General features: G+C 41.9%; 1 protein-coding gene across 7 annotated transcripts in view; it reads right to left on the bottom strand.

Annotated features, from left to right (window-relative positions):
- The window catches only part of dock3 (dedicator of cytokinesis 3), a 968429-nt gene that overhangs the window by 381778 nt on the left and 559739 nt on the right, over nt 1-26912 (bottom strand). For all 7 annotated transcript variants that reach the window (XM_073072555.1, XM_073072554.1, XM_073072550.1 and 4 more), the window contains exons 11-12: nt 23317-23377; nt 22215-22362 (exon numbers count right to left, since the gene is read on the bottom strand). In XM_073072555.1, coding sequence (XP_072928656.1) covers nt 22215-22362; nt 23317-23377 — 209 coding nt within the window. The remainder of the gene's footprint in view (nt 1-22214; nt 22363-23316; nt 23378-26912) is intronic.

Raw genomic sequence — 26912 nt, forward strand, 5'->3', positions numbered from 1 at the left:
TATTTTTATGCTATGGGTGGCGCTGGGAAGTATATTGTGACTTTAAGTGGGTTGCTGGCAAGTATGAAGGTGCTTTGGGGGGGTGTTGGCAAGTATGAAAGTACTTTAGGAGGACGTTGGGCTAAAAAAGATTTGAAAAATTGGAATAACAAACATTTTTAAAAGACTGAAAGAAGCATTATTTTATTTTATGCTTATTTATCTTCTTTTACAGTACACTTTAACAAATGGCACCCATTTCTATTATCTTTTCTGCAGGGTAAATAGTACTGAAATCCAGATCGAAGCCTGGGTTGATCAGTTCAGAAGTCAAGGCCTGATGGCTGGAGCCAACAGTCTGCTAATGTCTGTGAACCACTGGGGAAGTTGAAGGCCCAGTGTTTGCGAATCAATGAGTCCACTGGAAGCTGAAGGCTGAAGACAGAAGACAGTCTGTCTTAGAGTTAAAGGACTGTGTATGTGCATTGGAAGTAAGGAATGGGGCTAGTTTTGCTTTGTTGTATGTTATGTTCTGTTTTGTTGTGTTTCATGTTGTTCTGTCGAGAATGGTGAGCATGTTCTGTTGGCACTGGAATACGTGATGCCTGCACATCTCCTTTAAAATTGCCCCTTTCACATTAAAGGCATACCACCTGGTATTAGATATTTCAGCCTTGGAAAAAGATATTAGCTCCCTACTCTATTTATTCTTCTCATAATCTTATTAACCTTATCAGGTCTCCCCTTAGTGTCCACTGTTCCAGAGAAAATACCTAAATTTGACTATCATCTCCCTATATACATGCCCTTCAATCCAAGCAGGATCCTGATAAAGCCTCTACATCTTACCTACAAGGGGTGACAAGAAATAAATGCAATATTCCAGATGTGGCCTAATCAGACTTTTACAAAGCTGCAACATAACCTCCTGACTCTTGAGCTCAATGCCCCAACCATTAAAGGTAAGCCTGTTATATGCCGAAGTGTGACCCCTCATGCAAGAACAGATTTAGCTCCATCTGCCATTTATTTCTCCATATTCTGCTGTATTATTTGGCAATATTCTATTCTATCTACAATGCCACCATGCTTTGTATTGTCTACAGACTACAGACTTGTCTACAGACTTACTAACCCATGCATTTATATTTTCATCTGTCACTTTGCAAAGATCTCTGTGGAACACCACTAGTCACGGATCTCCAGCCAGAATAAGTCTCATCAACTACCACTCTCTGGCTTCTATGGTCAAGCCAATACTGAATGCACGCCACCAAGTTACTGTGGATATCATGCATTTTAATTTTCTGGATGAGCTCACCATGAAGGACCTTGTATGCATCTTACTACAATCCAAGCAGGCAACATTCATTACTCTATCTTCATTGACCAGCTTTGTCACCTCCTTGAAAAATTCAGTTGTTAGTAAGACATGACCTTCCACTTCACAAAGTCAGGCGGACTATCATTAATTAAGCCTTGCTTATCCAAATGCTCATAAATCCTATCCCTAAGTATACTCTCCAATAGCTTCTTTACTACTGATGTGTGACTTACTGGTTATAGCATCCAGGATTCTCACTACAGTATTTCATAGCTTTTCACTTAGTCATATTTCAGTTCACTCCAGTCTTCCTGGAGTGAGCTTAAATATGAATAAATCACAATTTTTAAAAAAATTCTGGATTGTTGGAATAGAAAAAAAATCTAATTTTTATCACTAGAAATTACATCATTGTTTCTTTAATTTAACACTATAGGAGATTTACCTTAAAATAAAAATGGCAAAGAGTCAGCAAATCTAAAGTTACATAATCATCTTGCCTTCAGGAACACATTTCTCTTTTTGTTATAAAACATCCTTATATTTTAAAAGCAGTGTCAACTTTTTTTTGAAAAAGTGATTTGCTGGCCAGTTTTTCCTATATTTCCGGGGAAACATTGATGTGTTGCCTTTATGGCATTTGTTTAGTTTATAATATTTTCGCTTTAGTAATTCGTTTGTTAGCATTTTTTAGTTAAAGTTAGGATTGTTTAAAGTAAATTCATTGTCTGTGATATATCGCGGCATGCGATGACGTCACATCCGGCTTCGCCGCGTCTTGTGGGAAAATACCAGTTTGGAGAAATGGGAAGGAGGGGGCTCACATGTGCAGGATAAGCGCAAGAAAAGTTTCTTTCTACGCACTAGAAACATAGTGAAGCAACGCCGTAAGTTCATGAGATAATCGATATGTTGAATTAAAATGTTAACGCTGATTCTGTTAAAAGTAATGACGGTTGATAAGGTTTATGTTTTCATTAGTTAAAGAGTTGCGGATAGTTTGTGTTGAAGTGTATTTAAATCAGTCAATGGCGTAGGTAGATTCTGACTGTATGCTGCATTTTAATGTAATGTAGTTGTTGTAGTTTACTTTTGCAAGTATTTACAATGTAAATGTGATATCAAGAAGGAAACAAATACTGTACAAATTTTGTACTGTTTTATCAACAGTTTTCACCATATGTTAATGTGGAAGAGTGAACAGTAAACGGTTAATCTTACTGCGATCCTGTTTTCATTGACAACGGTTTACCTCGGTGTTTAGTTCAGTGTTCTCTTACACCTGAGCGAGAACACTACAGTGAAAAGGCGGCATTATCAGGTGTTTCAAGTGCTGCAATGACAACTCGATCCAGCATCAAGTCGTTGCCATCCAGCGACAGGGGCAGTAGGGCATCATCAAGTAAGGCCGCCCATGCAAGAGCTAAAGCAGAAGCCGCCAAGATGCAAGCATTCTACGCTGAACAAGAAGCAAAATTGAAAATGGAAGCGGCTGCCAGAGAAGCCGAAAAGCAGAAGGAAAAGGCTGCCAGGGAAATGGAAGCGGCTGCCAGAGAAGCCGAAAACCAGAAGGAAGCGGCTGCCAGAGAAATGGAAAAGGCCGCCAGAGAAACCGAAAACCAGAAGGAAGCGGCTGCCAGAGAAGCCAAAAACCAGTTGGAAAGGGCAAGGATAGCATAAGAGTTAGAAGTGCTGACGCTACACCGAGAAGCAGAAGCTGCCAGGGTGGAAGCAGAGTTAATAGAAAATGTTGAAGAAATGCATGATCTGGTTGACGTAAGATCTACTTCAGAAAAGATCAGATTGGAACGCACAAGCGACTATGTCCGATCTCAAATAGACTTGAAGATTCGTTCTTCCTCTCCATACTTATTTGATAACGTCCCATGTCATGAGGAGTCTCAGAGAGGCCCGATTGCATCACATCCATCCGAGGAAGACAATTTACCCTTGCAACTCCGCGATGAATTCAAGAATGAAAGGGCTGATGACAAATACTTCTCGACACCAAACTTACCAGATTTGGCGAGAAGAGAGGCAAAGACCGAATTCAGAACAGCAAATTCCATAACAGATGTACGCCCTCAGTCATATACCCGCTGACATATTTCCCCAGCCCGCATGCCACTTGCAGTTGAACCCATGGCACAGTATTTAGCACGACGAGATCTCGTCACTTCAGGACTATACCAGTTTGACGATAAACCTGAAAATGACTGTGCATGGTACTCCACATTCACTAACGCTATCGACGGAGTCCAGCTCAGAGCAACCCAAGAGTTGGATCTTATGGCGAAATGGCTGGGAAAAGAATCATGCGAACAGGTGAGACGCATACGTTCAGTGTACATCAACAACCCCAAGCTAGCCTTAAGCAAAGCATGGGAGAGACTTCAGGAGGGCTATGCGGCCCCCAAAATTATTGAAGCGGCACTATTTTCCGACGTCTGGAAAATTTTCCTAAGGTGTCAGCCAAGGACCACACTAAGTTAAGAGAGCTCGGAGATTTACTCATGGAGATTCAAGGCGCCAAAGAAGATGGCTACTCAACTGGTCTATTATACCTAGATACTCCATACTGGATTAGACAAATCGTGGACAAACTTCCATTTGGGCTGCAGGAAAGGTGGGTGTCTGTTGCCTCAGAGTACAAGGAAGACCACAATGGTCGATTTCCTCCCTTTGAGTATTTCACTAGGTTTGTGTGCAAGGAGGCGAAGAAGCGAAACGACCCTAGCCTCATGGGTCCAGGAAGCAGTACAATTTACACCAAGCCAGATAAATCCACTTTGAATAATTTCAACATTAATAAACCTGTCTCAGTGCTTAAGACTGAAGCCTTTACAACTAGCAACGACCCTAGCAAGAGTTGTCCATTACATAACAAACCCCACCCCCTCAAAAAATGCAGAACGTTTAGGGAAAAACCCCTTGAAGAGAGGAAGGCCCTTCTCAAGGAGAAAAGAATATGTTTTAAATGCTGTTCCTCGACCTCTCACTGTGCTAGAGAGTGTACGATCGCCGTGAAGTGCCCGGAATGTAATAGCACTAATCACGATGGGGCCATGCATCCCGGCCCGTTACCGCAAACCGACAAAGCTCCTTCACCCCCACAACAGGTCGGCGGGGAGGGAGAGGCTCACTCCAGGACAACTGTTGTCAGCTTGAGCTGCACAGAAGTTTGCGGTCAAGCTCAGTCAAGCCGTTCTTGTTCAAAGATCTGCCTCACTAAGGTATACCCTAAGGGAGCCGAAGACAAGGCCATCAAAGCCTATGTAATTCTGGATGATCAGAGCAATCGCTCACTAGTCAGTCCAGAGTTCTTTAACTTGTTCCACATTGAGAGTAATCAGTTCCCATACTACCTTAGAACTTGCTCAGGCAGCGTGGAAACTTATGGAAGGAAGGCAGAAGGCTTCCAGCTTGAGTCCCTGGATGGTAAAGTTGTCATCTGTCTCCCTCCACTCTTAGAGTGCAATGAAATTTTGAATAACCGCACTGAGATCCCGACGCCAAGTGCAGTGCTACACCAGCCACATCTCCACCACATTGCCAAGCACATCCCAGAACTGGATCCAAGAGCAGAAATACTCCTGCTATTAGGGAGAGATGTTCTCCGGGTACACAAGGTTAGGCAGCAGGTCAATGGACCACACAACGCCCCCTTTGTGCAACGCCTGGATCTGGGCTGGGTGGTGATAGGAGAGGTGTGCCCTGGCAATGTACACAAACTGACGGTTAACACACTCAAGACCAATGTGCTAGAGAGTGGCCGCCATTCAATTTTTCAACCCCGCACAAGTTTCATGTGTATCAAGGAAGCACGACAAGGCTTTAACAAGCGTAAAGTAACCGACAAGACGCTGGGTCAGTCAGTCTTCGCTCAAACTGAGCATGATAATAAACTTGCTCCATCAGCTCAAGACGCCATTTTCTTAAAAACAAAGGACACCAAGGTCTTCAGAGATGAAGCAAATAATTGGGTCGCCCCACTACTTTTCAGAGAACCACGCCAGTGCTTGCCAAACAACAAAGAGCAGGCAGTCAAGTGGTTCACGTCCTTGCAAAAAACCCTGAAAAGGAAACCTGAGATGCAGCAACACACCCGATTGACCCACGAGGTACTGTGCACACTAATGGCAGAGGTCACAGCCATTATAAATGCACGACCACTCCTACCCGTGTCTTCTGACCCGGAAAACCCCTTCATACTCTCGCCATCAATGCTCCTTACGCAGAAGGCAGGAGCTCCCCCTCCACCAGGGGACTTCTCTGATAAGGATTTGTACACAAAGCAATGGAGACATGTCCAGGCTCTGGCAAATCGGTTCTGGTCTCGTTGGAGACATGAATACCTACCTTTGTTGCAACAGAGACAAAAGTGGACAAACCCTGCAGGAATCTTCAAGTTGGAGATTTAGTCCTGCTCAGGGACAAGCAAATCGCCCGCAACAGCTGGCCAATGGCCAGAATCACTGCCACATTCCCTAGTAGGGATGGACATGTCAGGAAGGTTGAGTTGAAAACTACCGACCAAGGTGATGTGAAAATTTACCAAAGGCCAGCTACAGAAGTCATTCTACTTCTACCTAACCACTGATTTAGAGACTGAAGTTTTGTATTATGTTCATTGTGACCTTACAAAGGTCAAGCGGGGAGTGTGTTGCCTTTATGGCATTTGTTTAGTTTATAATATTTTCGCTTTAGTAATTCGTTTGTTAGCATTTTTTAGTTAAAGTTAGGATTGTTTAAAGTAAATTCGTTGTCTGTGATATATCGCGGCATGTGATGACGTCACATCCGGTTTCGCCGCGTCTTGTGGGAAAATACCGGTTTGGAGAAATGGGAAGGAGGGGGCTCACATGTGCAGGATCAGCGCAAGAAAAATTTCTTTCTACGCACTAGAAACATAGTGAAGCAACGCCGTAAGTTCATGAGATAATCGATATGTTGAATTAAAATGTTAACGCTGATTCTGTTAAAAGTAATGACAGTTGATAAGGTTTATGTTTTCATTAGTTAAAGAGTTGCAGATAGTTTGTGTTGAAGTGTATTTAAATCAGTCAATGGCATAGGTAGATTCTGACTGTATGCTGCATTTTAATGTAATGTAGTTGTTGTAGTTTACTTCTGCAAGTATTTACGATGTAAATGTGATATCAAGAAGGAAACAAATACTGTACAAATTTTGTATTGTTTTATCAACAGTTTTCACCAAACGTTAATGTGGAAGAGTGAACAGTAAACGGTTAATCTTACTGCGATCCTGTTTTCATTGACTACAATTGAACTTGTCCATTTTGACATGGAAAACAAAAAAAAAGAGGCATATAATGTAAATAGTGCCATGTTGCAGAATCTGAAACCATTGGTACTTTTGTGATGGACTGGTCTTGTATCCTTTGGAATTCAGAAGAATGCAATGCGATTTGCTTGAAACATAGAAGATCCAAAGGGTTCTTGCCAGGATGGAAATGGAGCAGATGCAAGAATGGTTGAAAAGAGATAAATATTTAATGAATATATTGTTGGTGGCTGGTAAAAAGACTCTTACTAGGAAATGGTTATCACAGGAGAGCCCGACTTTAAATACATGGATGGAAATTACAATGGACATTTACAAAATGGAGAAGATAACAGCATCTGTCAACCATAAGCTGGAATAATTTGATTCATACTGGGAAAAATGGTTTAACTACATAATGCCTCATAGGCCTGATTTTATTCTCACAAATCAATGAATCTGTTGTAAAAAAAAGATCACTCCCTACTTGTTCATAGTTCTTTCCTTTTGCTTGTTTTTTCTTTCCACTCTTTTCTATAAGTGTATACCTCAGATAAATACTTTGTGGAGATTTGTGATATATATGATTATATGATATATATGTACAATGTCTGAAATACATCTTATGGAAATGTTTGTTAGATGATGAACTTCAATAAAAAAATAAATTACAAAAAAAGGAGATGGAGCAGATGTTTTCTCTAATGGGAGCTAATTTGCAGATAACACTGAGTTATCGGCAAAGATTGAATAGGTTAGGATGTTATTCCCTGGAGCATAGGCGAATGAAGAGAGATTTGATAGAAGTATACAAAATTATGAAAAGTATAGGTAGGGTAAATGCAGGCAGGCTTTTCCCACTGAGCTTGGGTGAGACTAGGACTAGAGGTCATTGGTTAAGGGTACAGGGTGAAATATTTAAGGGAAACATGAGGATGGTGATTGTGTGCCACCAGAACCAATGGATGTGAATTTGATTTCAACAGTTAAGAGAAGTTTGCACCTGTACATAGATGGGAGGGATATGGAGGTATGGTCTAAGTGTAGGTTGATGGAACAAGGCAGAGTTATATTTTAGCATGGACTGGATGGGCCGAACAGCCTGTTTCTGTGCTGTAGTGTTCTATGACTCTACGGGAGATCCTACAGCAAGGATGTTACTGTTTTAAAGTAATGGGTCACCCATTTAAGATAAAGTATACATGTGCTTCCTAGAAGACCTGAAACTCTCTTCCTCAAATATCTTGGAAGCAGAGTTCTTGAATTTTTAAGGTACTTCAATAATCATTCAATCCATTGATAGACAAGGGGGTAAATGATTATTACAAATAGATGGAAATATGGAGTTCAGATTAAAATCAAATCAGATTCGATCTTTTTAAAGCAGAGCATGCCTGAGGGACTAAGTGAATATGGACACCCTGGCATCCTTTTCCTGAACCTTTCCCCCGACATTGCACTTCTGGATGCAATTTATATGCAGCTATTAAAAACTGACTTTTCCTTTATCAGAGTAGTTAAGATTAGTTACTTGAAATAGAATGATCTGTTATTACACATACTCCTTTAAATTTAATGCATCATGGTTTTAGCTTTTTTTTCTATTTACGGATCATTAATACTATGTTGGACCTCGTACTTAACAAATGCATCATTCACTATGTTTATCTCTGACTTGCCTCCCAAGAGATCCTGAATCACAAGCCTTCCTCAGGTTTGACCATCTTTTTGTTTGTATATTGATACTGGCTCCCTTATCATTTAAAGATTTTGTGGAATTGGGCACTTCTGATTCAGGAGCAAAATGATCATGTTCTTCAGTGCAGGATAATTTATGCAGGAGTAACGCTAGCCACTATGTATTGTTTTTTTTCAATGTCACAAAGGCTTTGGAATGCATCAATTTGGATGTCTATGGGAAATGTCTTTGCATTCTGCTGGGCATAAAAGTTTATCTCCATCTTAAAGAGTGATGGGATCATAGAACACTACAGGACAGAAACAGGTCCTTCAGCCCATCTAGTCTGCGCCAAACCATTTATGTCCTGTCCCATCAACCTGCAACTGGACTATTCCCTTCCCATCCATATACCTATATACATTTCTCTTAAATGTTGAAATCAAGTCTGCATCCACTAGCAGCCCATTCCACACTTTCACCACCCTCTGAGTGAAGAAGTTCTTCCTCATGTTCCTATTAAACATTTCACCTTTTACCCTAAACCCATGACCTCTAGTTATAGTCCCACCCAACCTCAGTGGGAAAAGCCTGCTTGCACTTAGCTTCATTTTGGGTACAGCTGTAACTGAACCAGATGTCCAATACGCTGACTCCACCTGCTCTTTTTGCTGATCTCAAGGGTCCTGAGCATGTCTAGCAAGGTCTAGACTTTTTTCAGATATATAAAGAAAAAAAGAGAGGCGAGAGTTGATATCAGACTGCTGGAAAATGACACTGGAGTGGTAGTAATGGGAGACAAAGAAATGACGGACAAACTTAATAAGTGTTTTACGTTAATCTTCACTGTGGAAAACAAGCAATTTGCCGGAAATTTAAGCGTTTGAAGAGATTGTGGAAGCACTAGGAACAATCTTTCAAGAATCGCTAGATTTTAGAATGGTTCCAGAGGACTGAAAAATTGCAACTGTCACTCCACCCTTTAAGAAAGGAAATTCTAGACCAATTAGCCTAACTTCAGTAGCTGGAGTTCATTATTAAGGATGAAGTCTCAGAGTACTTGGATAAAATAGACCAAAGTCAGCATGGTTTCCTGAAGGAGAAATCTTGCCTGACAAATCTGTTGAATTCCTTTGAGGAAGTAACAAACACAATAGAGAAAGGAGAGTCAGTGGATGTCGCTTACTTAGATTTTCAGAAGGTGTTTGACAATGTGTTGCACATGAAGCTGCTTAACAGCTAAGAACCCATGGTATTTCAGGAAAGATATAGCATGGATAGAAGATTGCTGATCGGCAGGAAGCAAAGAGTGGGGATAAAGGGGGTTTTTCTGGTCGGTTGCCAGTGATGAGTGGTGTTCTGCAGAGGTCGGTGTTGGGACCGCTTCTTTTCACATTATATGACAATGATTTACTTGATGGAAGTGATGGCTTTGTGGCCATGTTTGCAGATGATACGAAGACAGGTGGAGGGGTAGGTAGTGTGAATGGACAAATAAGTGGCAGATGGAATATAGTGTAGAGAAGTATATCAAGTTCAAGTATCATTCCACTATACTCATGAATACAGCCAAAAGAAACAGCATTCTTCTGGGACCAAAGTATAAAATACAGAACCAACAGTCACACATGTAATGATTATAGCAAAAGAAACATAGTTACAAAATATATATCATATAAAAAAGATAATATAGCCCGACTTCCTGAGTGTCATGGCCTATAGATTGATGTGCATGTATATTGTCCTCGAGCCAGGTTTCTGCAAGGACAACCCACAGCAGTTCCTCATACTGTGCAGTGCAGCTATATTTGAATGCAGTCAAACTTGTCTTCCACTGAGCAAACATTTGAGTGCAGTAATGAGAGGAGAGGCCAACCTATGCAGATTCCAGCTACACACAGCCAGCTCCAATATAATTTTTTCCCAGTGAATGCAACAAGCAACACAGAGGCATGAGCGAAGGCCTGGTCTGCAGCACTGCCGAAGCCATGCAGCTCCCTTGCTGTTGGTCACACCAATGAACCAGTGAATCAGATTTGTAATATTGTACATTGCTGACATCCAACAGGATCTTGAGATCACAACAAAAATATTCAAGAAACACACACAAAATGCTGGTGGAACACAGCAGGCCAGGCAACATCTGTAGGAAGAAGCACTGTCGATGTTTTGGGCCGAGACCCTTCGTCAGGACTAACTGAAAGGAGAGATACTAAGAGATTTGAAAGTAGTGGGGGGAGGGGGAAATGCGAAATGATAGGAGAAGACCAGAGGGGTTGGGATGAAGCTAAGAGCTGGAAAGGCGATTGGCCAAAGTGATACAGAGCTGGAGAAGGGAAAGGATCATGGGACAGGAGGCCTCGGGAGAAAGAAAGGGGGAGGGGGGAGCAACAGAGGGAGATGGAGAACAGGCGGGGTGATGGGCAGAGAGAGAGAAAAAAACAAACAACTAAAAACGTCAGGGATGGGGTAAGAAGGTGAGGAGGGGCATTAACGAAAGTTAGAGAATTCAATGTTCATGCCATCAGGTTGGAGGCTACCCAGCCGGTATATAAGGTGTTGTTCCTCCAACACACAGAGAGTGGTGAATCTGTGGAATTCTCTGCCACAAGAAACAGTTGAGGCCGGTTCACTGGCTATACTTAAGAGGGAGTTAGATATGGCCCTTGTGGCTAAAGGGATCAGGGGGTATGGAGAGAAAGCAGGTACAGGGTTCTGAGTTGGATGATCAGCCATGATCATACTGATTGGTGGTGCAGGCTCGAAGGGCTAAATGGCCTACTCCTGCACCTATTTTCTATGTTTCTGAGTGTGGATTCATCTTGGCAGTAGAGGAGGCCATGGATAGACATATCAGAATGGGAATGGGATGTGGAATTAAAATGTGTGGCCACTGGGAGATCCTTTTCCCAAAATATTCAAGACAATGGTCTGCACCACCTGTTTGACTGTGTTCTGTGCACTTCCTCTGTCACCTTCTTCCCTGAATGGCTGAAGCAGTCTGCAACACAGTACGCTATCCAGCAGCTCACTAGTGCTGTAGACATACAGTACTTGATGTTCCTGATAACCATCAACAGCTTGTGATTGTGGAAGGTCAAAAACTGCACCTTTGGTTGGACCCTCTGAGTACACCACCATCTTACTTGCTGGTTGGCAGTAAGTCATGCACTTTGGTAGGATTAAAGGTGCAGGCTATTTTCTAAATGGGAAGAAAAATCAAAAATCAGACATAGAAAAGGGCTTAGGACTCTTTGTTCAGGATTCCCTTACAGATTAAGTAGTTGGTAAGGAAGGGAATGTTAGTGTTCATTTTGAGAGGACGAGATCACCAGGCGGAGTCTACAGGAATTCGAGGGTCCAGAGTTTGGCTGCGTTCCGGCGAAGGGCGTTTAAGGAGGAACACCGGAGGCGTGAGCTCCAACGATTTTTGTGCACAAACTGTTAACTTTAATAAGAGTGGCGCATTTGTCTTTTATATTTTGTTTCACACACAACAAGAGTTATAAAGTGTAATCATTTAATCGCTTATCGTGTACTGTCTGATATTTGTGTTGAGTTTGTACTGGGGTACATTACACAGTATCCACCCAAACTTGAATGCCCTATTTGGCAGGGCCGAAAGCTGATTCCCCTAGACGAACGTGCGGCCAGGCCTAGTGGGCTACATTTGTGGGGGCTCATCTGGGACTGGATTCTGTTGGATGATGTGATGGATAGATAGATAGATAGATAGATAGATACTTTATTCATCCCCATGGGGAAATTCAACTTTTTTTTTCCAATGTCCCATACACTTGTTGAATCAAAACTAATTACATACAATACTTAACTCAGTAAAAAATATGATATGCATCTAAATCACTATCTCAAAAAGCATTAATAATAGCTTTTAAAAAGTTCTTAAGTCCTGGCGGTTGAATTGTAAAGCCTAATGGCATTGGGGAGTATTGACCTCTTCATCCTGTCTGAGGAGCATTGCATCGATAGTAACCTGTCGCTGAAACTGCTTCTCTGTCTCTGGATGGTGCTATGTAGAGGATGTTCAGAGTTTTCCATAATTGACCGTAGCCTACTCAGCATCCTTCGCTCAGCTACCGATGTTAAACTCTCCAGTACTTTGCCCACGACAGAGCCCGCCTTCCTTACCAGCTTATTAAGACGTGAGGCGTCCCTCTTCTTAATGCTTCCTCCCCAACACGCCACCACAAAGAAGAGGGCGCTCTCCACAACTGACCTATAGAACATCTTCAGCATCTCACTACAGACATTGAATGACGCCAACCTTCTAAGGAAGTACAGTCAACTCTGTGCCTTCCTGCACAAGGCATCTGTGTTGGCAGTCCAGTCTAGCTTCTCGTCTAACTGTACTCCCAGATACTTGTAGGTCTTAACCTGCTCCACACATTCTCCATTAATGATCACTGGCTCCATATGAGGCCTAGATCTCCTAAAGTCCACCACCATCTCCTTGGTCTTGGTGATATTGTTTAAATGTGTGATCACATTGTTTAAATTAGTGCTGTTATGGATGCAGCTGGGTTTGAGTGTTGGTGTGTATCTATAGGTCTACCAGTAAGTAATGCGTGCGTGTTGAGTGGGATAGAGATTCGTACCCCGGATGAATTGATAATTCGACAGATGAGTATGGTTAAAGCTGTCAGGAAGGTGGAAGTTGTATCAGGAAAGTTTGATAAAGTGGCAGGCTCAGACCTGGTGTTAGTGTAGACTAGCATAGACGTAACGACGGTGGAACTGCCAGAGTTTATGGGTGACCCAGGGGAGGCAGGTCCATGGCAGGTTCAAACTGTCAGCAAGCTGAGTTGCCAACAGGTAAGAGCGGAGATGTTAGAGAACGGGTTCTCTCGTTACTGAGGGAAGAGGGGAAAGAGTGGTCAGATTTGGAAAGTTTGATTAGTTCCCAGTGAAAGGTGAGAGTTCTGAGTTGACATCCACCATTACCTCTCTGGCGAGTAAGGAGGCGGGGTCCCGCCAGTAGCTAAGAATTTTCTCTGGAATAATGCCCACCCCCAAAGGGAAGGAGGATTATGACACATGGGTGGAGCAAATCTTGCAGTTGTTAGGTGAGTGGCAGTGCTCTGATGATGAAAAGTGACAGAGATTGGTTGAAAGTTTGAGGGGGGGTTGGTGGCTGAGGTAGTACGAGGCGTGAAAGTTAACCAGCCCTCTGGGTTGACTGGGAGTTCCTGGGAGCTCCTAGGGGAGTTTCAAAACATGTGTCGAAAAGGGTGAGAAGCTCTCCACGTACCTTTTTTGGCTAGAGACGGCTAAATGGGCTGCAGTGCTGGGGGGTCATTCAGGCTGAACAGGTGGATCAGTTAAGGATGGACCAGGTATCTAGGGGCGCCCAGGCCCAGGACAGGATTGCTTGGAGTCTCCAGCAGTCTTATAAAACGCCGTTCATTAAAACTCCATCGTTCATTCAGTTGATCAGAGAGGTGTGGGGGGTTGAGAACGTGTTGGGGCTGCGGGAGGACTCTGTCAGCAGGGTGCCATCCTCGGTTGTAGCCCCTTGTGGTGAAGCGACCGGAGCCAGCTCCACCCGGGAATTGGTAAAGGACGTGGTGGCAGAGCTGAGAACTGAGAGGGCACGGGGGTTCAGGGTGGGTGTGGACCCTTCGTATGATCCCCCTCTCTAGCGCAGAGGGCTGCGGGTGGCTGGTGTTCCACGAGAAGAGGGGCGGCCGGTAGCGTGTGCTACAACTGTGGGAAAAAGGGACACTTCTGGCGGGAATGTGAGCGGCTGAAAGCCTCTTGGAGGGCGAACCCCCGGGTATCCAAGCAGGGAGAGATGTCAGGAAACTTAGAGGAGACCCAGTGAGGGAACGTCCTGGTGTCTCTGGGGGAACACGTTCCCAGCCATGTACCAAAGAAACCCCGAAAGCAAAAGACCCTACTCCTGAAGGATTAATGGGACCCCATTCCAGCATGTCACTATGGATAGAGGGAATCTATGCTAAAGCCATCCTCGACACCGGGTCTCAGGTTACGTTACTGTACCATTCATTTTACAATCAGTATCTGAAGCATTTGCCCTTGACCCCATTCAAGATTGGAGATTTGGGGTATCAGTGCTGGTGATTATCTGTATGACGGTTGTTTGTCAGTGAACTGGAGTTCTCAGAAGGCGATGTGGGAGTGTCTGAAGTTATTGCGATGTTAGCGCTGGTTTGTCCGGATCCAGTTGAGACGGGTGGTGTTTCAGTTCTGGTGGGGACCAACACCCCTCTGGTTCGGAGGCTCATGGGGGCCTGCAAGGAGAAGGCGGGAGAGAGCTTTTTGTGGACCCTGTCATTGCACCCAGTGTTTCGAGCTGCTTTTGAGGAAGTGCGTGGCTGCACTGGACTGGGTATTGAATTTAAACGAGGGACTGTGTAGTGCAGGCAGTCGAAGCCTAAGGTAATATGGCCCGGGGAAGTAGCAAGAGTGATGGGAATCCTCAGATTTCCCTGAGTGCCTGAGGGTAAGGCCCTTTTAGTGGACACTCCGGAAGACCTCGAGGGGGAGTCACGATTTCTGGCTGGGGTGCTAGTGAGGCCCGAATTGTCGAGGCACTCGGTTGTACAGGAGAGCAGGATGGCTGTGATTGTTAGGAACACTACAAAGAGAGAGTTCACTTTTAAGAGAGGGTTGCCCCTGGTGCATTTGCTCCTGGTGACAGTAATGTCTAGCGCCCCCGTGTGGCCTGCTGGAGAGAAACTATTGAAGAAAAGGGAAAAGTTGACCGCTGAGGCCTTTAACTTTGGGGACTCTCCTATGCCGCCGGGTTGGAAAAGGAGGCCGGTGGAGAAGATGCTGAAGCTGGAAGGTGTCTTTTCCCTTGGCGAGTTGATGTGGGTTGTTCCAAGAGCACTCGCCACACCATTCGGTTCACTGAGGACACCCCGTTTAGAAAGAGGTTGCGGCGACTGGCCCCTGCAGACATGGAAGATGTGTGGCAGCACTTGTGTAAGTTGAAGGAAGCTGGGATCACCATTGAGTCCCGAAGCCCCTATGCGTCCACAATAGTAGTGGCCCGGAAGGAAAACGGGAAGGTACGTATGTGAGTGAACTATATGACTCTGAACAGGCACACCGTCCCTGACTAGTGTATGGTCCCGAGGGTCGAAGACACGCTGGCCTATCTGAGTGGGGTGAAATGGTTTAGTGTGCTGGACTTGAGGACTGGATACTACCATATCCTGATGAGTGAGGCCGATAAAGAGAAGACAGCATTTATATGTCCCCCGGGATTTTTCCAGTTCGAAAGGATGCCTCAGGGCATTTTGGGAGCCCCTGCCACTTTCCAGAGGGTCATGGAAAAGATGGTGGGGGATATGAATTTGCTTGAAGCATTGGTATATTTGGATGACTTGATAGTATTTGGATCCACCTTGGAAGAACACGAAGCGAGACTACTGAAGGTGCTAGGCGGACTGAAGGATGAAGGGTTAAAACTTTCTCTGGACAAGTGCCAGTTCTGCAAGACGTCTGTTAGCTATGTCGGGCACATAACCTCACGGCTGGAGTAGCTATAGACCCGGCTAAGATAGATGAGGTGACCACTTGGCCGAGGCCCCAGACTATGAGCGTTCTTCGCTCTAGGATAATGGTGAGACTTTTTGGGACTTGCTTCAGTTAAAAAAGGGATTATAATTCAAGTACATCTCTACTGTGAATGTAATACAAATTGGAAGCGAGATCATTGGTTAGCATGTCCCACAAGCAACTCAATCCTGGTATCATGACTTCTCCCTGTGATCCTAGTATTCAGATCTTTTCCCCATATCCCTGTTACTCAGCCCCGATAATCAACAGACGTTGGTCTCATTTCTTTTACAAAATCTCTTCTCCAGTTGCTCTGGAGCCTTGTGGTCTTCCAAATATATCGGGGGTGTCAAACTCATTTTAGGTCACGGGCCGGATTGAGCAAAGTGTGACTTCATGCGGGCCGGATCAGTTGTGCACGTGCAAATGCACACGCGTGTGCTCCCACAGTTTTCGTTGCCTTCATTTTTTCAACCTGCTCTCATGCGTCTCAGTCGCTGCTACAACTACAAAGCGTTTCACTTTACGAATTTTGTTTCTTATGAAGAAGAAGATTGCCTAGCAAGCATTATTTTCATGATTGGTGTTAACTTACAGTTGTAGGCTACAAGAAAGTTGTGATGAGAGAGAGAAAAAACAATGCTATTTTGGTTAAGATTGTTTTGGGAGCCACACCCTTCCATTAATAAACCATTTGAAATCGAACATTAGCAGACACAAATGTAGACCTAACGAAACAAATTGTAAATGTTGGCGACACAACTACTCCTAATTTTTATTAGCCTGCTTCCAGCAATCAAACTCAGACAATGAACACAGTTAGCCTCTAATTTTTATTGAAGTGATCACATTTACAATAATAGAATAGTCAGAAAATGAATGAATCACAGTACTATGCCATTCTATATCTCATAATGCATTTTGCTTACATGTCGCAGGGCATCGAACAGTGTCACTCATTTTTCACTTCCAGACACCTGTTATCTCTTGGCTTTAACCAGCCTGTCAACATCAGGGACCAGTTTCTGGGCAGTTGTGATCTTCATAATGTCATTTAGATGTCAGTGTGTCAGCTGCGAGCGCAGTTTGGATTTGTTAATGTCCATTATGGAGAACACCTGCTCACAGAGATAAGTTGTCTCAAATATGCAAAGGATCTTTGAGGCAAAGTCTGTCATCTTGGAGTACATCGGTCCTAGGTATTGATAGAATGAGTCCAGACCCACAGTCTCAAATTTATATTTCAAATCCGAGTTACACTGAATTTCAATTAGTTCCATTTGGAGTTCCTCCGGCACATCTGATACTGTGTTGACGGCAAACGGCGAGCAAAATAGTGAGAATTCCTTCTCGAGCTGAGTGAAGACTTGGAAACGATTCTGAAACTCACTTTTCAGCTGTGATATTTTGTCCTTGTACCTGTCCATATTGTCATTATTCCCATGAGCAACACGCACAGACTGCAAAGAGGGGAAATGAGCTGGGTTGCTCCGGGATAGTTGCATCTCCCACAGGCCTAATTTAATTTGAAAGGCACGAATGCTGTCATAGTATTCTGTAACAAGTTTGTTGCGGCCTTGCATGTTAACATTAAGCCCATTTAAGTGCTCTGTTATATTCACCAAAAATGCAACATCATGAAGCCAGTCTGGGTCATCCAACTCTGCCTTTGGCTTCCCTTTCTCATTCCTGAATAGTCCAATTTCCGCACGTAATTGAAAAAAATGTTTGAGCACAACCCCTCTGCTCAGCCAGCAGACTTCAGTGTGGTAGAGTAGGCTGTGTCCAATATTACTTTCGGACAAAAGAGTGTCAAATTGCCGATGGTTGAGTCCTTTGGCTCTAATAAAATTAACCGTTTTGATTACTACATCCATGACATTGTCCATTTTCAGACTCCTGCTACATAATGCCTCTTGGTGTATAGTACAATGAAAATACCAGAATTCCTGCTCTGGATTCTCTGTCTGAACTTTCTCTCTGAGTTTCACAACAACACCTGCCTTTTTCCCGACCATGGACGGTGCACCATCTGTTGCCACGCTAACAGCGTGACTCCAGTCAACCCCCAGTCTGTCCAAGGCCTCGATGAGGCTGGAGAAAATGTCGTTCGCTGTTGTGGTGTTTGTCATGGGCACCATTTCCACAAACTCCTCGGTGATGGTCAAAGATGCATCAACACCATGAATAGATATTCCCAATTGAGCTACATCAGTCACGTCGGTGCTCTCATCAATTGCAATGGAGAAGGCAATAAATGACTTCACTTTGTCTTTTAGTTTACTGTTCAAATCTCCTGCAAGGACCCTGATTCTCTCTGCCACAGTATTTCTTGAGAAGCTGATATTACCAAAAGCCTGTCTCTTCTCAGGGCACACCAGCTCAGCCACCATCAGCATGCATGCTTTGATGAATTCCCCCTTTGAGTATGGCTTCGACGCAGCAGCTATTTTGTTGGCAATAGCATAGCTGGCCTTGACAGCTCCTTCATGAGTCTCTTGACTTTTGGTGAACACTGATTGCTGTTTTTTCAGAGCTGCTTCAAGCTCGTTTACCTTTTGCATTCTGAGTCGTCCTGCGTATTGCCATATTTTTCTCCGTGTGATGTCTCATAGTGTCGTTCGATATTGTACTCTTTCGCCACAGCCACTTGTTGCGAGCATATCAGACACACAGGTTTGCCATTAACCTCACAGAAGGAAAAAAACGATCTTTCCAATTATCGTTGAATATCTGACCTTCGATGTCAACTTTTCTTTTCTTGGAAAGCATTTTGAACCACAGCAGCAAACAGTCTCAGCCTTGCTACAGGTGTTACTTACCTGGGTACTCTGTGTTTATACTGTGTCTGATGACGTAAGTGGGGCCCAAGTGGTCTTCAGTGCAGGGTGGTAGGTGCTTATGCACAGCGAGTGGTTAACTGCCGCCTATTGTATGGCTGCCATACTGATACATAATAAATGGTCGTGAATATACTTTTTTTCCCCCAAATCATCCCGCGGGCCAGCAGTTTGACACCCCGATATACATCTTAACCTATGGCCTATGGTACAGATGATAACAATTGATACCACAACCATTGTAGTGCCAACTGTTATTGGTCCTTTTCTGTGTGATGAGGTTCAGACAGATAAAAAAGGGTGAAGAAACAGAAGAATGAATTATTCTAGCACTAGGATATAGACATGTGCAAGTGCTGTTCAACTTGACATCACTCCAAATTCCAAGTTGGTGTGGAATAAGCATTCAGTAGCTTTTCTAACATTTATTAATCAAACAGTTTACCCATTCAGAACTTAAAACATGAAAGAGGCTAAGAAGAGGGCTTATTGAATTTATGGGATTAGGATATGCTGCTGGAGTTTCTACAGTAAATAAACTAGATGTTGCAGAGATAATCTCTCAGTTAAATTTTCTAAGGTAAAAGGTGAAAGAAACTGTAAATCAAGATTATAGGGAAATGAGAAGAGTTAGCACATTAGGAAAGCAACAAATGAATGTAGTTTCGGAAATGCTCCATCTTTTACAACCCTTGGGAGGTATGACAAACCAAATTACTGACAGAGTTAATAATGAAACTACTCAACAAACTAAGGATGCTGTATATACGATCTATGCCTCGCGGTTGCTTTCTGTAATTGTGGAATTTCTGTAATTCTGCAATTACAGAATTATAGCATTACTGATTGGATTTCAGATGAACAGTTAAAGGAATGGGTTGATACTGACACCCTAGGATGTCACATTAGAGAATTCAAGTTGACAAATTGCCTCCTTGGAAATTGTAAGAATGGGTCTGGACCACAGTATATTGGAGCTGATCTTCATACCATAGTGAACATCCTTACCATAGTGACAACCAAACATACCCACTATACGAGGTTCATAATTTTGAGAAATATCAAGTAGGAATTAGGATTTCACTTACTAATCCACCTACTTATGCTATTATTGTACTGTACAAGAGTCTTATATATGTAAAAGATCTAACCTATATTCTATATATATGTGCCTAAGTCTTTTGCACAGCACTGTAGATTAAAAGTAATACCAAAGCACCAGCATTTTAAAAAATATATCAGTACAAAAGCATATAAAAGGAACATGGTAAAATATACCTGATTTCAAATCATATGTTGGGGTATATAACATCAATTGATAAAATATAATGAAGTGTAGGTACATAGTACTCAATGTGAGAAAAGATCATAGTGCAAAGTTAGACAAAATCACTAGAGATTTGGAATGGGATTTAGCATGCAAATGCTTCTGTTGTTTAAGTTGTCATAAGAAAACACCTTGGAAAATACATTAGAACAAAGAGTAAAACAATAATATGTGAAATATAATGAATCCAAGGATGTACTTTAATATTCAGAGCCCAGTTCCAAACTTTACTCCAAAAGGGCAGATTCTGCAAAATATAGTCTTGGATAGGTGGACGAGCAACAAGTACATATCTAAGTAAATCCTCAGCAATATCGTTGATACATTGATACAACATTTGGGTAACACTTGTCCAGCTTAAACTAAATTGCTTGAAACATTAGAAAGTGCAATATTAGAGTTAATCATACTGCATATTATAGATCCTTTCTTGTAATGTGTGCTTAACATAGCAATGTAACAATGTTTTAAGTTGGCCTGGGTTCAACTTAGTTCCTTTGATATTTGTGCAGAGACAATAAGCCTTGAATTAATTAAGAGTTGTATAGTGAATTGCCTAACCCAGATCAGTTAATAATAGGTTAGGAAGCTAAGTTTTGCATGCATATTTACATACAAACTTTGAAAAGTTCACGAATTTCTGAATTTTGGTATGTTAATTTCCAATCTTCCTCAGATCTATCATGAATGAACGCTTCTTTGAACTTTGCAAATGGCTGCAATAGAAAAAGTGATTTTTATGAAAATATTAGTTCTATTAGTTCTACAAACTGAATTTTCCTAGATACCAGTTGTCCCAATGAGCTAAATCCCAGTCACAGATCCCTTAACTCCAATGTCCTGTTGCTTCAAAGTCCCCTTTCCCCAACTAATTATGTCACTTGCTGGACCAGCACACCTAATTGCATGCCCCTCAACCAAATGGCCAATTTCAGAAATCCAAATCATTAAATGCCCCCAGACTGATATTCTGAGTCCCGGCTCATTAACTCAAATGCTCTTCACAGTCCCTGGACTCGATAACTCCAAAGCCCAGAGTGCTAATTACACATTCTGACTTGAGCACTTCAGCCCTAAGCTTTTGCTAATCCACATCTTGACTCCCATTATTGGACTGCTCTCTTCCACAAACCATCTGATCCACCTGTAGCCTGAACTTTTTCCATTCCTGTGCTTACATAGGTGCAGAAATTGAAGCAAAAGTTGTCAAAAAAGAATTTTCAAGTGGTGACACATAATGAAAACAGTCATTGCATGGTGTGCTACTGCTGATTAACCCATCATAGTGGACACTGATACATTTATATAACAGCCTTCTTCATATAATAATTAATACATTTAATTCTAAATAAAATTTATAATAGCATGTTCTGTAGCTCAGACTATTGGAGAATAAAGTTGCATCGTTTGCTGTGTGGCCAGAACTATGTGGCCAGCCTTGTGTTTGCTATTTGCTAGGTATCCAATTTATTGGCCAGAATGTTATCTCTGTATTGCCTCTGTGCTATTGAATGCATCAGTGTCTTAAGAATGTAGCTAACAGTGAAAAATCAGCCTTATATTTACTATGTATCCAACTTATTAGCCAGAATGTAAACTCTGTATTGCCTCTGTACTATTGAATGCATCAGCGCCTTAAGAATGTAGCTAACAGTGAAAGTAAGCATGTAGAAATAACGGTGGTAGACAGGATTGTGGAGTGGTGTGATGGTATGGGGACCAGTCAAGGCCGGGAAGGGGGACACGTGTTCCAGGGAGTAGACTAGAGGAAGTATGGGCTACTGAGCAGAAATACTGGCGGCGAATCGAGAAGCTAATGTGCTGGTGATAAGCGTTGCAAGCTAATAGGGTATGCTAATGTAACTGAGATAGGAGATGAGGGTATGCTAATGAAACTAAGATAAGAAATTACTATAAAGAATACTGTGTACTAGGCTCGGCGGGCAATTAGTGACACGCTCATTAATTGTCTCAGCTTTTGTGTGCAAATAAGGGCTTAAGCTTCTCGAATAATCTTCTGCGTCTCCTGGTTATTTCAAGAAACCATGACAAGACTAAGGAAATCTGTTTGTAACTAAATATCCAAACAATAAGAAATATGAAACACACCCTTGATCCATTCAGTCTACACAATTTACATTCCTTATGCAATACCTAAATCCCTATTCCATTCAGATCTCTGATTTTCTGGAAGACTGTGGGATTTAATTCCATTTAAAACATACTTCACTTACGTATAAACCTTTAGAACGAAATCCTTTTCCTCACGAACTTCAGAAACAGATGGCAGAACATCCATCATGCTCAGCACTGCACATCCATATGGGCGCCGGTACTGTATGTGAGGGGGGCCTTTCTTTGAATCATTGGATAACATTCGACCTTGCAAGAAGAAGTGCAAAAGGGTTAACTTGAAAAAAAATACTCTCAGCTCAGAACACCTGATAATTGCCCATTGCTAAACACTGTGCTGAAATTGCAAATACTGCAAACCCCAACCAACTGAAATACTGGAAATATGCATTTTCTTTCAAAGGAATCAAGTATTAAATAACCTAATATATTTTTTTCCTTTCATACACTGTAGTGTCTGCAGCCAAGTCACCATATTTTTAATAAGAGCATGAAACCAATGGAAAATATGTCTGTTGCTATTATTCCTAACTGTAGTGCAACATGAATTCAGGAATGTTGGGCACTAGAATGGAGAAGGAAAAGGGAAAGAATGGAAATGAGGCTGGGGGGTGGTGGTGTGAAGCATGGAAAGAAACAGACAGAGGCTAAAAGAGGGCAAACCTCTTGTAGTGAGTTTATTGTACTAGGAGGATGATTTCAAGATACTCTGAATGATATAGATACAATATTTTACTGATATCCTTAGTGACGAGCAATAGCTATTCAACAGCATCATCTGTGCAGAACTTTTGAGATGGAGGTTCAGTCTGTATGCCATTTGGATGTCAAATTACTCATGCAAAACAATTACTGTTTGATTCAAGTAGATGTTGCATTCAGAGGTAACATGGTGGCAATTCAGTTGTTAATGAAGAGGCAAATCTAGTGACCCCACTTTGAACTCAATGAACAATTTCTGTCAGTAAAAATTCATCCTTCCAGTGAGTAATCATGAGCCTTTGTTCTTCCACTGGAATATCAATTACTGTTTTTAAAATTCTTACCTTAAAGTATAACAGTGTGATAGAAAAGAGCCTGCAATCAACTTCAGAATTGCATACTTTAAAATAACATTGAAATTTCACAGGGATTCTAGTGGTTCGTTAAATATTTAGCTTTTAAGTTCTGAACCACAGTTAATTGTAAATATGAAGAATTTACCTATTCGTATAACATGAGCAACTATGTAGAGATCTCGCTTCAGATCCTTGTTACTCAGATCCTGAAAGTTTAAAAAACAAAGTTACGTCAGATAAATGATAGTAAAGAGTACAAATGTAGTCAATACCGTAAAGTGAGCTGTCTTACTAGTCATTATATTCAATGTTATAAATATTCTCTGCCATCATTATTTTAATGTGGGAGATTGTATACACACGATAAATTAACTATTTTCATTGAAATCTGGATCTTGGGACTTTTAGAACATGGGATGCTAAGAGCCTGATCTTATAAGGCTGTGATTTATTTAACTAGAGTAGAATGCAATAGTGACCATATTGGAAATTCTTCCTGGGTCTACTCATTGAAATTTGGACAACCACTTAAGTTTTTGTTATGATATGTATTAACAACACCCTTTTCCAGCACGGCAGCAATATAGCTTTCAGCCATATTGTTCCAAAATCAATTGTTTATGCTCATTTACGTACCAACCAGCTTTTTTCAAAAACTGAAAACAAAAAAATGCATATTCTGGAAATCTGAAATCAAAACAAAAATCCACAACATTTTTTATTGTTTGCTTTTGGCTACAGTTAATTAATGGTACTTTCACACTCAACCTGTATTTTTTGTCAGACTGCTTCATTTGCAGAGACTGCTCATTATCATCTCTGAGTTTTCCTCAAATTCCACTGCGAATTGTGCACTTTGGATATACAGTGGATTCTGGTTAATTGGGAGACATTGGGACCAATATATTTTAGCCCAATTAAGTGGCTACCACAATTAAGCCGAATTTTCATGGAAATAGTTAAAAAAGTATAAAAAGGCAAACCGTGTAACAAATTATGTACTTAAATGAAACACAAGAACAAATTAGAACACTACCAATAGGACAACAGTACTATAAAACTGTGTATTAGTTCCTACCAGTTATGAATGAAGGAATTCATCTTGCTGCCATGTTCGTTTGATTGACAGTAAATGAACAAAATCAGCACAGACACCTAGTGCGGATAACGGACTGCCTTCAAACAATGATATCAGCAATTGCATCCTCCAAATCTTCATTTTTATTGTAACATTCAAGATGATTGTCAATATCTTCAAATTCTTTGTAGTTCCTAACTTGTTGAAGTAGTGAACCCATTTCATTTCCTCTCCCAGTCATTTCTGGCATCTCCAAGCTTGAATGCTTGAAACCACAGTGAGCAAAACGGTTCTGAATTGTCCTACTGTTTATTTCTCACCAAATATCAGTAACAAAAATCACTGTTATTTGAACACAGACACATGCAAATGATGCTATTTAAAAATTGTTCACTCTAAACATGGTGTAGTGTCTTAAAGGCCACACAAGCGCAGGCAACTGATGCTAGTTAGAACCTGTTTGGTAAGTATCCTGTCCCAATTAACTGACATAGCGTCCTGAGTAAATGAAGGGAATCTTGGCAATTTTCTCAATTAGTTTTTGTTCTTTAAGAGTTGTCATGATTAACTGATGGTCCAATTACCCAGAATCCACTGCACTTGTTATGAGCACTCTGCTGGTGCTACCACTCCTGTTGCTGATCGACTGGGAACTGGACTAAAAGCAGTCATGGGATCACATGGGAAGAGACCTATTAAGCAATGTCAAAACCTTATCTGCTCTTCCTTTACAGTGGATATTGCTTATATCTGGACTTTCAATGAACAACGCTGATGCAGATTGCACTTCAATAAAACTCTCCTCAATGAGTCCTCAAATACAGGACTACATGTGCAGGACTAATCTGATTAGAGTGTGTGGGGTGTCCAAAGGAGGGGTACCACCTCTGGTGAAGGGGCTTTTCGTGTCCATTCTCATATCTCATTCACTTTTTGTCCCCAGTAGACACTCAGCTTTCATCTGTGGCCCCAAGTGGTTGTTTGAATGCAACAGCAGCAACTAGATGAGGGCAGCCGAAGGGCTTCATACTCTGATGAGACAGGGAAACTCCTGTCCTAACACATGGAGTTAGCTCCAGCAGACTGAGTGGATGAGACAAACAATGAGATCTAATGGACAGGAAGGTGGGTCTGTAATGTTTTGAGGAGAATGAAGGGCATGGCAAAGCATAGAAGAAGCCATGGTCATTGACTGCAACCAAGGGAGACCACAATTCTGACAACTACTCTACCACTGGACCCAGACCTACAAGGTTAGGTGAGTGGAACTGCCCCAGTGCACTGGCTTTTCCACTTTAAAACTCCCCCGCACGGGTTTCCTGTCATCGTCTGTTATGACAGACAACTATCACTAATGTCACCATCTCTCACAACTTCCTAGCCTCAGAATCATTCTAGACTGCACACTACCACTAAATTCTGTTATCTATTAGAGTTTTCTACTCACTGCAACTTCAATTAGGTTATCAATTAAAAGTTTCATGGAGCTTTCTAAAAGCCCAGAATAGAGGCTGTATGGTAATGTAAAGCCAAACAATGGGCAAACATGCTGAGGAGCTGCTATGCTAAACTGAGTGGTAGCTGAGCTAATTTTGAAAAATGATGTGCAGAAGGTGGCTGTATCCTGAGTAACTGCTATATTAAATCCAGTGAGGGGTAGCTGAAATCGTTGAAATATTTCGAAATATGAATTGTGGATCATGTTAAATTTACTATCATGGAACATGCCTGTCTCTAAACTCTGCCAGGGTATGCTACATTGGCAAACTCTGGGGAAGGAAAACTTGTTTGTGTAAGGGTGGAAGTATCACTTTCTAGCAAATACAACCACTTGACACTTATGGCGGGGCTTCACCACCAAACCACGTGGGAAGCAGTGTCAGGGACAGAGGAGAGAAGTAAGGCACTCTACGGTAGACTTGAGACCTGCGGGTATTTATTTAGATAAGTGTTGCTTATGTTCTCTTGAGTACTGAATAAATTGATTAGTGCTTTGAAGTTATTTGCATCCTTTTATTTCTCACTGCTGGATCCCAAATTGAGCATAGCAGACACATTTGTATGTCAGCATTGCAGACTTCCTAAGCAGCAGGTGCTCATAGACTAACGTCATCTAAACATTTAAGCTTTGCTGCACAACCCAGTATTTTTCCTTTTATCCATAATATGCAACTCCTGGTCTATCATGAGATGAATTACCTCATGATCGATCCAGGAGAACCCGAACATTTACATAAACACAAGAGATTCTGCAGATGCTGGAAATCCAGAGTTGAGTTCCTCTAGCATTTAGTGTGAATTGCTCCAGACATTTACACGGCTCCTACATTGTATGGCAATAACAGCTATTTACATTCATTCAGGAGGTAAAAACTATCACTTCCTGAAATGGTTTCTTATTATTTTGGAGCCTCAGAGCACTGCAGCTGGATGCTCCTGTAGCAAAATTCCGCTGCTGCCTTTAAGTTCTCCCCATGGTCACGTGGGTTTCCTCCAGATGCTCCAGTTCCTTTCCACAGTCCAAAGATGTACTGATTGGGAGGTTAATTGGTCATTGTAAATTATCTCATGATTAGGCTAGGGTTAAATCAGAGGATTGTTGGGCAGTGCAGCTTGAAGAGCCCGAAAGGCCTATTTTGTGCAGAATCTCAATAAAATAATAA

Source organism: Hemitrygon akajei, chromosome 19 (genome assembly GCF_048418815.1).
Source record: "Hemitrygon akajei chromosome 19, sHemAka1.3, whole genome shotgun sequence".
NCBI lineage: Eukaryota > Metazoa > Chordata > Chondrichthyes > Myliobatiformes > Dasyatidae > Hemitrygon > Hemitrygon akajei.